Source organism: Miniopterus natalensis, chromosome 2 (assembly GCF_054644295.1).
Source record: "Miniopterus natalensis isolate mMinNat1 chromosome 2, mMinNat1.hap1, whole genome shotgun sequence".
Lineage (NCBI taxonomy): Eukaryota > Metazoa > Chordata > Mammalia > Chiroptera > Miniopteridae > Miniopterus > Miniopterus natalensis.
In genome coordinates this window covers 153,293,625-153,307,680 of record NC_142082.1, presented here as the reverse complement: position 1 = coordinate 153,307,680, position 14,056 = coordinate 153,293,625, and the positions used below count along the sequence as shown (strand labels likewise).

General features: G+C 35.3%; 1 protein-coding gene across 1 annotated transcript in view; it reads right to left on the bottom strand.

Moving 5' to 3' along the window:
- The window catches only part of ERGIC2 (ERGIC and golgi 2), a 32,376-nt gene extending 18,625 nt beyond the window's left edge, over positions 1-13,751 (bottom strand). Inside the window, exons 1-4 of the mRNA XM_016199097.2 lie at positions 13,663-13,751; positions 4,655-4,794; positions 3,162-3,270; positions 1,227-1,273 (exon numbers count right to left, since the gene is read on the bottom strand). Of these exons, the coding sequence (XP_016054583.1) occupies positions 1,227-1,273; positions 3,162-3,270; positions 4,655-4,760 (262 nt within the window). The 5' untranslated portion in view covers positions 4,761-4,794; positions 13,663-13,751. The remainder of the gene's footprint in view (positions 1-1,226; positions 1,274-3,161; positions 3,271-4,654; positions 4,795-13,662) is intronic.
- Between the last annotated feature and the right edge of the window lie 305 nt (positions 13,752-14,056).

Genomic DNA, 14,056 nt, shown 5'->3' with positions numbered 1-14,056 from the left:
CTTTACTGAAGAGCTTTGCAAAAATTGGCAAGGACCTAAACACAAGTACTACATGGCTGCTACAAAAATTGTTAATTATAAGAATTATTTTTAGAGATTAAAAGAAATCATACGGCAAAGCTACTGATGGCTTTTTAAATATCAATAGTCAATAGAAAAAGTTTATTTTGAAAAAGCTAAAATTCTAATGGTATTTAAACACCTAAAATAAGGTAAAATATATGTAGTATTAATACTAGCTCATAATTTGAATACAAAGTATCTTTCTCTTAAAACCACTAACATAAGGAAAGATAAATGGAAAAGGAAAAGAAATTTAAGGTTTTTCTGAGATAAAATGTCCCCAAAATTAATTTCCTTAATGGGATAATACTATTTCACACTTTAAAAAATTTCGTCTGAACTACTAAATTCTTGGTCTCCACTTTTCAAGTGGTAACTTAAAAGATAACTTTCATGCAAAAGCATCCTCATTTTTTGAAAGTTGTACTGATTCAAACATTATCAGGAATATATATTAACACTTTTTCACTACTACCAGTATAATCAAGTGAAGCCAGTGAAGAAAACAGAAAAGAGATCACTATTAACTTAAAATACTTTGATCTGTATTTTAATATGCAAGAGTAAAAGTAAAGGGTGGTAAACTGAAAGAGTGGAACAGGATATTCTTGAGAAACATGAGTGTAAAAACTGATAGTCCAAACAAGAAATAAATAAAGGATATACCTAGCCCTGCCAGCATGGCTCAGTGGTTGAGCAGTGACCTATGATCCAGGAGATAGAGGTTCGATTCCCGGTCAGGGCACATGCCTGGGTTTCAGGCTCGATCCCCAGTAGGGGGTGTTTAGGAGGCAGTCAATCAATGTTCTCTCATTGATGTTTCTATCTCTTTCCCTCTCCCTTCCTCTCTCTGAAATCAGTAAAGATATATTAAAAAAAAAAAAAAAGTATACACCTAAACTAAAACACATTCACAAAAATTTCCTCCAATTTCTTTTATTTGAATTATACTAATGTGAAAGTTAAATCTCTTCTCTTTCTGGAGAAGAAATTTAAAGAATATAAGTTGGGGAGAAAACAACTTGCATTATTAAATAGCACTGCAATACACTTTAAGATATCGTAAAGAAAAAATAAAACACAATTCAGTGGGTTTTGCCTTTTACTAGCAATTGTTTAAACCATAACTATATATGGATTCACCAAGTTCAAGGTGTACTTACACTGACACTTCATGGCAACAGTAATATCTATATTGATTCTCAATTTGCTAAAAGACAAAAAGGAAACTTTAGTACCTACCAAGTAATCAATAAAACATGAGAAATAGAAATCAATGAAAAACGTGGATTTCAAGAATATGTCTTATTAGAACTGAAATGTATTTCTTATGGCCATAACAAAGGCACTTTAAAAGTAAAAATTCTATTTTACAATTATTCCAAAAGCCTTTATGATTTTATAGGTTCTTAGTACAGTATATTGTAATTTAATTTTATTAAATTAAATAACTCCAAGAAACTCAGAAAAATAAGTCTTAATCTTTGTTAAGATTATGTAGAATATGAACCTTATGTAGAATATTCCTTTAAAACTTTCAAAATCAAGAGTTAGGAATTGCAAGTCTTTCTCCTCTGTTTATCAAGTAAATACAATATACATCAGGATTATGCCTGATTCCCTACAAATACTATCTTCTTTATTCTTTACCATGGACCTGTGAAGTGTGTAGCTTCACAGTTTTGTAGGTAAGACAATAGTGTTCGGGGTAGTATAAATGCCTGGCATGAGATCACGTAACCACTGAAATGGCGTATCGGAAACTAGGTCTGTGTGACTTGATAAATGCAACTCAATTACCAGGAAAAAACCTCCGATGCTTAAAGTTTTGCATGGTCTTTTTAAAAGGCTCAACTAATGCTTTATTTTCAAATGATGAGTTCAAACTGAATTAATTTTCAAATATTAGAATTAATTAAGCACCATGAATAACAGAATGAGTACAATCAATATCAGACTTGTCCTATGCTATCAAAACTTTTTTCACTCGAATAATTTGCATATGGTTTCAGTAAGAATTTTTTGAGCTTCAAAAGATTTTTCAATAAATTTTGAGAGCTTCACAGAGCCTTAACATTGTCTAGAGTTCAAGCTGTGCTCCAAATAACCCTGGGGTTTAAGCCCAGGAGACGCTGTAGGAACCAGAGGAGAAGACCAAGTAGACAGGCTTCTGGACATCCTCACTATGCTTAGGTGGTGAACTATGTAAGGCTCCATTTGGAAAAAAATAAAGTGCTTCATTGGTGCTAAAAACAAAGTAAGAAAAATAACATATTCCTTGAAAACCTATGTTCTCAAGAATAACACTCATGTTACAGATGAAGCTGAGGCCCCAAAAAAGTCAGTTGTGCGACTTACCCAAGGTTACACAGCAATTTACAAATGTGGATTTACTTCTCACTAGCATCACGAAGAAAGTACTATAATTATTATCCTCATTTAGTAGGAAAAGAAACTGAAGCACATGCAGATATAGATTTAGTAACTTCCCATAGCTAGTAAATGGTAGAGCTAGGATGGGAATTCAGAAGCAAATGTCTCCCCTATCTAGTACAATCTTAATATTATAAATCTGTTATTTTCAATCAATTAAAAAATCCAAATAATAAAAAATGGTATATCTGTATCCTTATTATGGTACTATATTTTCAAAGTTTTAAGTGATGTTATTTACGTTAAAATTTAGTTTAAATGTAATTTATAAAAATCAAGTTATAAGTATATGTAATGTATACTTAAACAATATATTTTCCAAATTACACACATCAGTAAGCTATTTCAAAATCTAAAGAGTAAATAATTTTAAAATATTAAACAATCTCCACCAGTTCAACATCTTAAAAAAAATAACACATTATATGTTTTCCTAACCTTTTTATACAGTGCATATCAAATCAGAGAACCTCCCTTTTAGAATTTAACCAGTATTCAAATTATTCTAAAATGTTTCACCTAATGCACGTAATTAATGAGAGTTTATAAGAACTATTTCTTCAGAACTAAAATAAACCAAATAGAAAGGTTAGACATTTTTTAAAAAGGTGTATTATCTTTAAAACAACTTAAATCTAAAGGTATTTAAAGAAGAAAAAAGTTACCTAGAAAAATCCTTGTCTACTTCATATTCATATTTCATCCATGTATCTTGATATACTGAAAATTCCATTATAGTTAATAAAGCCATAGTGGTAAATGCTATTAGAGAAACTGAGAAATCAAACAAAAAAGAATAAGAGAATTAAAACAATTTTTTAAAAGTAAACACTAGGAAATTATTTTAAGTGAGATTAAATATATCAAATGCCTTAATGCTTGCCATATGAATTAACACTATAAAAAGGTTTTCTCAAAATGTCCATTATAGACATTTTTTCTAAAACAGCTCAAAAAAGATCTAATAAACACAAAAATGAACACAAACATATTATTGAGAAAGCATTTTATTTCTTTAATAACACAAAACTTTTACTTTCTTATACATAGCAGTGTCACAGATACAATAAAGTAAGCATATATATTACAATATAAATTTGAAAACAGTCCCCTCATAACTAAAAATGCATCCATGCTTGCAGCCCAATTTAAAAAAAACATACATCTCAAATCTCTAATAAAACTCTCCTCTACTTTGGAATCTCCTAAACATACCATTTCATTTATAAAAGCAACTCACAAAGGTGAGAAAAAGGAAAGAACTATCATACACTATGACAAAACACACTTAAAATCTATTGTGCAACAAGAACTTGCACTATTTTTGTTAACAAAAGTTAATCACAAGAGATTAGAAATAGTAAGCAACTTAGTACACATTTACCAAATGAAATGTCAATCTTATATGAAACATATTATTTTATTAGCTCTTCAGAGGGAAAGAAATAATAGTAAATACTGTTATAGTTCCATATTTTTCTTATATATTCCATTATTTATTTATTTTATTTAACAAATACTTCTATCTGTATCAAGCACTGTCCTAAGCATTTTATAAGTATTAACTTATTTAATCATTATAGCAACCTTACTATGTAAATACTGATATCATCCCCAATTCATGGAAGAGGAAACTAAAGCAGAGATAGACTGATTAACTTCTTCAAGGTCAAGTAGTTAGGAAAGGAAAGAAGTGGGATTTAAATTCAGTCCGATTCCAAAGTCTAAGCTCTTAACTATTACCCCATGCTGCCTCTCTCCAGTAATGTAAAATTTAAGAATTTTTATTGTAATGTCTAAATTGATTTATTCTTAAGTAAAAGCACTGAATTTCACATCATTAAACAACTTCCAAGTTAAATTATATATATAATCTTATTAATATAATTATACATAACTCACCAGCACCAAAACAGTAAAATTTTTTACGTAGTGTTTTAATAAACACTGCTAAATGCACAGACTGCACTGAATTAGATGCCAAAGAAAATATATATAATAAAATTAGAGCAAAACAGCGTCACATACGTAAGAACAGCCCAATTACAAAGTTCCTACAGATTGATTGAGTTCATTCTCATGGCTATATTTCTGTATATAGACTGGGTCACTCAAAAGCTGCATTTAGTGAAAGAGTCTAATTTGAACTGATACTCACCTGTACCCCCACTGGCTGAAGTCTCTACATAGCTCTCGGGAACCTTTGGAAAGGCATCCAATTCTTTCACCAAACTTAAGGTTTTTTTTCGATTCAGTCGCCTCATCTTCAGGAAAACCTTCTTCTTTCATATAGTCATGCTAAGAAAGAAATAATGAACAAATGTATCCTATAAAAAGATAAAAAATATTTTTTATTTACATATATATATTTTTAGATATAGATAAATGTCCTTGGAAGAACTTAATATTCTCATTCCTCCTTGAAAAAAAAGCTTAACACTTTTTCCTATCCTTTCTCCACTCCTACCCTGACAAAAAGTACTAATGAAAGGTGATTTACACAAACACATTAAGTAGCAAAAAAAGAAAAAAAAAAAGTGAAAAGCAAGTCAATCACATTCATAGTAATTTTTCTCCTATTAAATTTACAAATATATAAAAATAATACAGTCCCACTAAGAAATGACAATGAAGTAAACTGGCATGCTCATACATTGCTAATGAGAATATAACTATACGCTATTCCTATTTTGACTAAATTCCTTTTTTAGGAATGTATCTTAAGGCAATAATCTGGGTTGTGCAAAAAAACTGGATCATAGGGATATTTCTCATATTGTTATTTGTAACTATTGAAGATAGAAACAAACTCATGGTATCCAATATATACACAAAAATGTTAAAAGTAGATTATGGGCGGATTTAATTGTCTTCTCTACAAAATGCTCAACTTAGCAAATTATCTAATTTTAGTATAAAAATATTTAAAAGTTGACTGCTATTCTTGTCAGCATGCCAACTACATCCAAGGTACATTACATAGCCATAAAAACAACTGAATTTTCAAGTATTTATATGATTTTTATGACTGATTTACAGAAATACTATAGGTGATACTATAAAGCATTACCAGAAATCAAAGTTGTATCAATAAAATCAACACCTAGCTGCAGAATACATCGAATGGTTGCAGAAGCCATTAAAAGGGAAAGAATGTCTCTAGAAAAAAAAGCAGAAAGATTTGTCTAAAATCTAGTGGGTAGGGTTAATATAGAAGGACAGGCCACAGAAAGGGCATTCACAGAGAAAAAGGAGAGGCAGAGAAGTAAAAACTGGCAGCAACCATGAATATTGTCCAAAGGTGAGCAGGCCCTAACCAGGGACACTACTACTCAGCCCTGAGGTGAAGCTGGAGGCACATACAGGTTGATTTCATCTGCCGATAAAAACATCCAACTAACTCCCGTTGATCTCATGCTTACAAAGCGGCCTTTAGGTTATCATTTTGCTTCTCGTGTATATGGTTTTCCTAAGAAAAAAGGAGCATGTAGACAAAAAAGGATATTTTCTAATTCCTAGGGAAGTTATAAAACTCACATTCTCATTTGTAAATTAAGCTTGAGTGTTTGTTAGGCATAAGCCAAGCTCCTGCTCCCTAAAACTGTTCAACTGAGAGAATAATCGAATTTATTTTCTGTACCTGCTGAGTGGTAACTGCACCAAGACTGATCCTCCTCCAATCGTTCCACTCCTATTCATCCTTTCCTACTGGAGTTAATATTAAATAAGTTCAATCTTCTTATCTTTAAAACTCTCCACTAAAGCTCAAGCCCAACTCCAACTACTGATCTCTGTCTGCATACCCACAGGTAAACTCAAAAGAGTAAGCTGTCCCCATTCATCCCGTGACTGCTTCCTCAGCACAGGCTCACCTCTTAACTAAATTCCTCGCAGTGAGGTCACTAACAACTTCCTAGGTACTAAATCCAATGGACGCGGTCAGTCTTGACCTAATTTTGCCTATGAGAAAACACACTATCACTCGTTTTTCTTCTTGAAACACTCTTACCATGGCATGACAGTATACTCCTGATTTTCATTCTATCTCTAAGACCTTCTTTGGCTTACTCTGAGGATTCTTCTTCCTCCAATTCTGCAGTAAGCCTTCCTCCCAACCTCTAGTTTCCCCAAGTGATTTCCTATTCTTTCAGTTTCCATCTACATGTTGATTCCTCCCAAATCTTTATTCCTAGTCCAAAGCTCTCTGCAGACGTGTATTGTCTTTTTGCCTCTATTAGTTTCATGGGGGAACTCCAAAGACAATTCAGACTCAACAAGTTCAAAAATGAGTACTTCACCCTACCCAACCTGTTTCTCCTGTGTTCCTATCGTAGTTAATGACAACACCATGTACCCCAAAACATAAGCCAAAAACACAAGCAAGAAACACCAATTACATTCCTTTTTTCCTTTTAATTTTCACCTGAGGATATTTTTCCATTGCTTTTCAGGGGGAGTGCAATGGGGGAGAGAGAGAGAGAAATATCTATGTCAAAGAGACACATTGATTGGTTGCCTGCTGCATCAGCCCTGACCAGGACCTCAGATCAAGCCTGCAACAGAGGTATGCGCCCTTGGTTGGAATCCAACCCAGGACCCTTCTGTCCACGGGCCAACACTTCAACCACTGAGTCAAACTGGCTAGGGCATGAATTACATTCTTAAACTTATGTTCTTCTCTTTTCCTGGCCACACAGAAGTTCCTTACTAGGACCCTGGTCCCAACTGCCACAATCCATCACTGCATTGCTTCAACAACCTTTAATTATCAATCTTTCAATTCACTCCCCATACTACAGCCAACAATTTTTTTAATATATAAAAGTGATCATATAAATTTTCTTTTGAAATCTTTGTCCTAGGTTCATTCCCATTACATTTGAAGAGTTTGGACTCTATCCTAACAAAGTTTACAAAGCCCTCAAAAACCAGGTCCTGCTTACCTTTCTTCTAACCCAATCTACCAAAGTCTAAATTCTAGCCAAACTATGTAAATCACTTTCTAGTCCTTCAACATGTTGTTCTCTGCCAAATATACCCTTTCTCCCTCCCTCTCCTCGACCTCTGCATTTAGCTAACTCCTACTTACTCTTTAAGTCTCAGTCTAGACATCTCTCTGAAGGAGTAAAAAACCTTCTAGGACCTCAAACATACTAGTTGTAGTATATGCTCCTAGAACACTTTCTAATTGCTTGCCTAACTTCCTGTTTTCTACATTGTAATGTTATAGCAGGAACCATGTCGAACTTGATCTTTGTATGTCTAGTGCCTGGCACAGTAGGTATTTAATAAACATTTGCGGAAGGAAAAAATGAAGGTAGGAAATTTCTCCAGAAACATCCATGGTTGCACAGCTTTCCAATCAAAATGAACTGTCATTCTTAGATAAATAAATATATAAAAATATAAGATCCACAAAGAGAAGGAGTTTTGTTTTGTTCACAGTATGTACCAAGCACCTAGAACAGTGGCTGGCACATAGTAGGTAGCATTGTTGGGCAAATGAATAAAATTGTTACTTCCTAAATTTTCTATATTTTTATAAGCTTTATAAATGCTTTCATTAAACTGTATGCAAGTATAAAGATATGTAAAAGTTAGTTTTACAAAGCCTCTAACAATTCATATAGCCTATCAGCACTCCTCCCTTAAGTCTAACTAGCATATCCCACTTGGCTGCTTCTCAATCTCTAGCTTCTTCCATTCCTATTTCCCATGATTACTATTCTGGAATGGAGTACCTTGTCACTCTACTGCTGCTCCTGTCCCATTCCTAACCTACAGCACCAACCCACATCCAAGAAACTCATTGTATCTCCAGTACTTGCCACTTTCATCTACAGAGCCACTGTTCTGATATGAACAAGTTATCCAATAACTCCTAGTTTTTCTTAAAAAACTCTACCTGCTCTCAATATGAAAACCTGATGTTCAACTGGTTGTAATTCCCTTTAAGTTCTTACTTTATTTCTGAGACTCAAAGGGTAAAAAAATGTAGCATGTGTTATCATTATTTCTCAACCACCTCTTCCTTTTTCAAATCTATTTTCCAATAATAAACACATATACGACATAGAATTACAGCCTAACTTCTATATTATGTGCTAGATATTATTTGAAGCACCTTATATATTAATTCATTTAATCCTCTACGACTCTATGAAGTACATACTATTTTTATCTCATTTATATATAAGGATACTGAGGCACAGAAAAGTCAAGTAATTTTTACAAGGCCACTCAGCAGGTGGTAGAAGCAGCCTGGCTCCGGAGTTCGCGCTCCAAAGCACAGTGTACACTCTCACTTCAGTACTTACCATTTTCTCCATCTGGATACAGTTATAATTCCAGGGGGGATAAATGGTGAAAGGAGACTTGACTTAGGGTGGTGAACACACAACACAAAATTATGTCTTATAGAATTGTACACCTGAAACCTGTATAATTTTATTAACCAATGTCACCCTGATAAATTCAATTAAAAAAGTAAAATTAAAAAAAATTTCCCTAATGACTTCAGCATCTGGATCACTAAATCTGCTTCTCTTCTCCTCCATCCTTTGGATCTCACGACCTGATGTCACTCATCCTATGGCAGTCACTCACAATTATAACCCTTTCACCATGTAAATGGAACAGATCTACTCCAGTGACCTCCATCTTAATTCTACCCAAGGCCTCACCAAGCAAGGCCATGCTTTGGCTCTCTTAATTTTTAAAACTGCTCCACTTCTAAAATCCAAGACACTAATTTTCCTCTCTAAGCAGAACCAATTACCCTCCCAACTCCTTAACTGCCTGACTAGGAGAGAATTAATTTGCTCTTCATTTTCCCTGTGTTCTCAATCTCTTGGGCTCCTCTGTTAATCCAGTTCGATTGCTCCCATTCACACTCTATTTGTTCTCCATCCAGTTCAGTCAGCTATTTTTAAAAATGACTTAGAAATACCCTAGATTTGTGGTTTCCAGAAGTCAGAATGTCTTTTACATATCAAAATGTCTTTTCTTTTTGAAATGATGTAGACAGGGTTTTTTTTCTTTTGTTTTTAGATGTATCCATTAGTAAAATTAAAAACTGCAATTCTATGTCAATGCTCAAATACAGCCCCTTTTCTTTTTTTCTATATATGTTTTATATATGTTTCTATATATGTTTTAAAATCTAAAGTTTTAGATTTTGTGGAGCAGTACCAAATTTTAGGTACCATTGCACTAGATTCCTTTGCCTACTGGTTGGTGCTGCTCTTCATATTTTGACAATCTGTAGTACCATCTCTGTTTTCTCCAATTTCTCTCCTAAACTGTCATGTATGAAAAAAAGAAAAAACTCCAGGTCGTCACTGATAACAGTTGAGACTAAGACAATGGTTTGAAAAGCTGCATAAGAAATAAGAAACCACTTTTCATGCTGGAACACAGTGACACATAGTATCAACACTCAGTCTAAGTATATATGTTCTGTAGCCCATATTTTATCCTTGCATCCATTTGAATATGAGACTATCAGATGCTTTGCCAAAATTAAAGTGTAGAATTCATGACACTTTTTAGGCTGTCTGCTCAATTAAGTTTACTTACTTCTCCAAACAAAAATGGAGAAACAATTTATCTCCTGCTACAGACATTTTAGGAGCTAACTTCTATTTTAAAAATGTATTTGGCAATATGAGAAATATTTAATTGGTTAATACATATGGACATGCTATAGGTTCAACTGTGTCCCTCAAAAAGATATATTGGAATCCTAACCCCGGCACCTGGGAATGGGCCTTCTTTGGAAATATTTGGGTCTCTGAAGGTGTAATCAGCTAGGATGAGATCATACTGGGTTAGAGTGGCCCAAAATCCAATGACTAGTGTCATTATTAAGAAAACCATGGGAGGTGAATCTACAAAGTGTCCAATAAAGAAAAAAGCAAAAATTAAAATTAAAATTAAAAAGGCCATGTGAAGACACACAGACACATGGGGGAGAATACCACGTAAAAACAGAGGCAGAGATTAGAAGCATCTACAAGCCAAGGAGTGCCAAAGATTGCCCAATGCTAGAGGAGGCAAAGAATAATTCTTTCCTAGAGCTGTAAGAGGGAGCATGGCCCTGCTGACACCTTGACTTCAGTCTGAAAGCCTCCAGAACTATAAGAGAATAAATTTCTATATTTTTAAGCCACCCAGTGTATGGTAATTTGTTACAGTAGCCCTATAAAATTAAAACAAGGCTTTAGTAAGAATGAGAAAGGAAACAGAACAAGTATTATCCAGACTAACACTCAACTTCAGAAAGGAAAAGCAAAACTACAACTTAGCTGTAATTTTAAATTACTTAATTGCATTAAAATACACAATGATAAAAATGTTTTTATGAAAGATAGCTTAGCTTCAGTTTACAAACACTGGAATATCCAAAAGAAGTACTTATTCCTTTTACTTTAAAACTTACAGGCTTAGGTAAATATTATGTTTTTAAAATTATTCACCATAATATAATTCAAATAAATCTAATAACCTTCTAAGTGATTAAAAAGGTTTACTTGGAAGCCAAGTAAGACAGTATAAATATGAGTTTTGTGATCAGAAACATTTGGGTTACTACCTAGGCACTTATTAGTTGTGTGACAAATTTGGGAAGATCCTCAACTTCTCAGAAACCTCTATTATCATTGTATTTTAAAAGGAGGGAGAGGGAAATAGTGGTTACCTCACAGTTTTTACTCAAGATTAAAAAAATAAGACATTCGCCCAGCCAGGCGTGGCTCAGTGGTGGAGCATCGACCTAGGATCCAGGAGATCAAGGTTCGATTCCCAGTCAGGGCACATGCCCAGGTTTCTGGCTTGATCCCCTGTAGGGGGTGTGCAGGATGCAGCCTACCAATGACTCTCTCATCACTGATGTTTCTCTCTCCCCCTTCCTCTCCCTGAAATCGATAAAGAAATGTTAAAAAAAGAGAGACATTCAATAAATGCTTCTTTCTAATACTCAAAAGAAATGCAAATATTTGTAGGATATTTGAGAATTATGTTAACGCCTTTAAGGAAAGTGGGAGAATATATGAGATTAGTTAATAACATCAATAGACTGAGGATGATACAAATTACTAGAATAAAAGTTAAGAGAAGAGACTACAGAATGATTACAACATAGTAAGTAGCAAAAGTGCCCAGTAACAATGTGAACCAAGGACAAATATCCACCTCAAAGAATGGCTTGACTATAGCAACTACTCAATAAAAGTGTATAAAACTACAGTAAAGAAGTATGAGGAACAGTAAGGAAAAGGTCAGGGAAACATGAAATATTATTTACAATAGAATGAATGTCCCCAAAGCAAGGAGAATGGGTTAACAAGGCACTTACAGAGCAATAGTGCTGATCAGACTGCAATAAGACTATAGGGAGTAGTAGAAAGGAGGCATTTTTAGCTTAGAAAGGATAACAGCTTAAGAAAGCAAGCAAATGGAAGATGGAGTGGAAAGACATATTAACCTTATAAAATGGAGAGTATTCCAATAATTTGGGTGTCAGAAAGAAACTTTTTTAAAAAAAAAGTCTTCTTCAGTCTGTATTTTGACTAAGTACCAAAGCAACATTTTGTGAGAAACCGCAGAAGTTAGAAAAAAGTTTTTTAAATAACAAGGGCTAACACATAATGAATGTTAACTGTATGCCAGGCATTGTTCTAAATGCTTTGCATGTTTTAACTCATTTAATCCATATCAATCACCACATGAGTTAGGCATTATTATTACACCCATATTGCAGATAAGGAAACTAAGGCACAAAGAGATTAATTTGCACATTATGACATTTAATAGACAGTAAGAATACTGAAAAACTGTTAACTAGGATTAGTAGCAGGAAGAGACTTGCATAAAAATAACTTCTATTAAAAATAAAATCACTATTCCCTTCAATTAAATGACTAACTCCCAAAGAAAATAAATTTTTTTTTTTCTAATTCTTTTTTGTTGCTGTACCCGAATAGGCCTGATTTCCTTTGAGAGATCTTTCAAGCTTGACTTATTTTTATGATTTGTACCCTCCAGTCACTATAAATACTCTACAAATACTCAGTTGTGTGGTAAACTTTATTTTCAAAAAGAAAGAAACTCCTTCCCTTCCCCCGCCTAACTCCCAAGCCATCGAATTTTTCTCGTTTTTACCTCTAAGAGAACTGGAATAATGGCACCAATTTAAAGATATGGATAAGCAAATGAATTAAGCCAGTTTACGTCCTGAATTCTTCAGTGAACAAGCCTGACTTCTTTCTTTATAATGGCTGTATACTAGAGTTCCAAGTATCAGGCTAAGTAATTACTTGAAATATTGAAAGTACAACTTCCAACATAGGACTAAATCCTGTTTTAACTATTTAATTGCTTCTGAAAGCCAGTCTTGCAACATTTTAACAGATATTACGATGTAACTTTGCGTTGTCTCCAGGGCACTAAATCCTAACTATATGATCTCAAATGATGATCTTTCAACTCTAGATACTACCTTTACCCAGGCTGTTTATTCTCTACCACGAATTGGCAAATCACCTTCCAAGGGTTTCTTAATCCTCGAAGGTTAAGAAAAGTCGTGACACTCGGACCTCCCTCATAACATCTCGCCCAGCCCTGCCCCCCCCCTTTTTTTTTTTAATCCAAGCGAGGTGCGAAACTCTCCTTCCAGGTGAGGCCAAGACCTCAGTAGTTCTTAAAAAGAGGGAGCAACTTGCTGCCAAGAATTTGGTATTTGTCTGAATGGTGGTGGGGAGCCCGACACCCGGGAGGGCCGGGACCTGACCCATATGGTCTTCACAACGCGGGACCCTCTCGCCTGCGGACCGGAGGCGCCCCCCAGGGCACCGGGAACTGTGAGAAACAAGAGGTCGGGGTCAGCAGCTATCGGGGAAGCACCTAAACTCCTTCAAGTTGCAGGATAGCTCAGAGAAGCCGCGCCGGGGAGAGGGGAGCTCCCAGGCTAGCGCTGCCCAGGGTCCTGCCAGTAACGCCCCCGGGGAAGCGGAGCGGCTCCCGGGTCCCGCTCGCTCCCCACGGGAGAGCGATGAAGACAGGGCGCCAGCTCCACGACAGGCTCTCAGCCCCCTTAACTACACTCACGCCCGGAACAGCCCTGGAACAACCGAGAGAACAGCACCCGGCAGGGTTTCAGTGTTTTACCTTGTGTTTCGGACCCAGCCGACCGCCATGTTTCACAGAGCCCGGGTCGCCCGGGTTCCCGGTTACCAGGAAATATCGCGAGAACAAAATGACTACTACCGCGGAAAAAGGCAGAGGGAGGCAATGTAGAGTTCTCGCGATACGCCCTTTGCTGACGCAGTGTACTGTGAACCAAGAGGCGTGGTCAAGAGAGGGGCGTGGCCACACGGAACAGCGGTGGAAACTTATTTCGGTTGTAACCACGTGGCCAGTAAGGAATCGGCTTCTCCAGGAAGATAGATTTACCTTCTGACGGACACTTAGACATCGCAGAACCAATTTCTCTCAACTCCTCGTACTTCATTTGTGATGAAAGACTTGAGCGCAGGATTTACAATTTGCAATCCTAATGCGT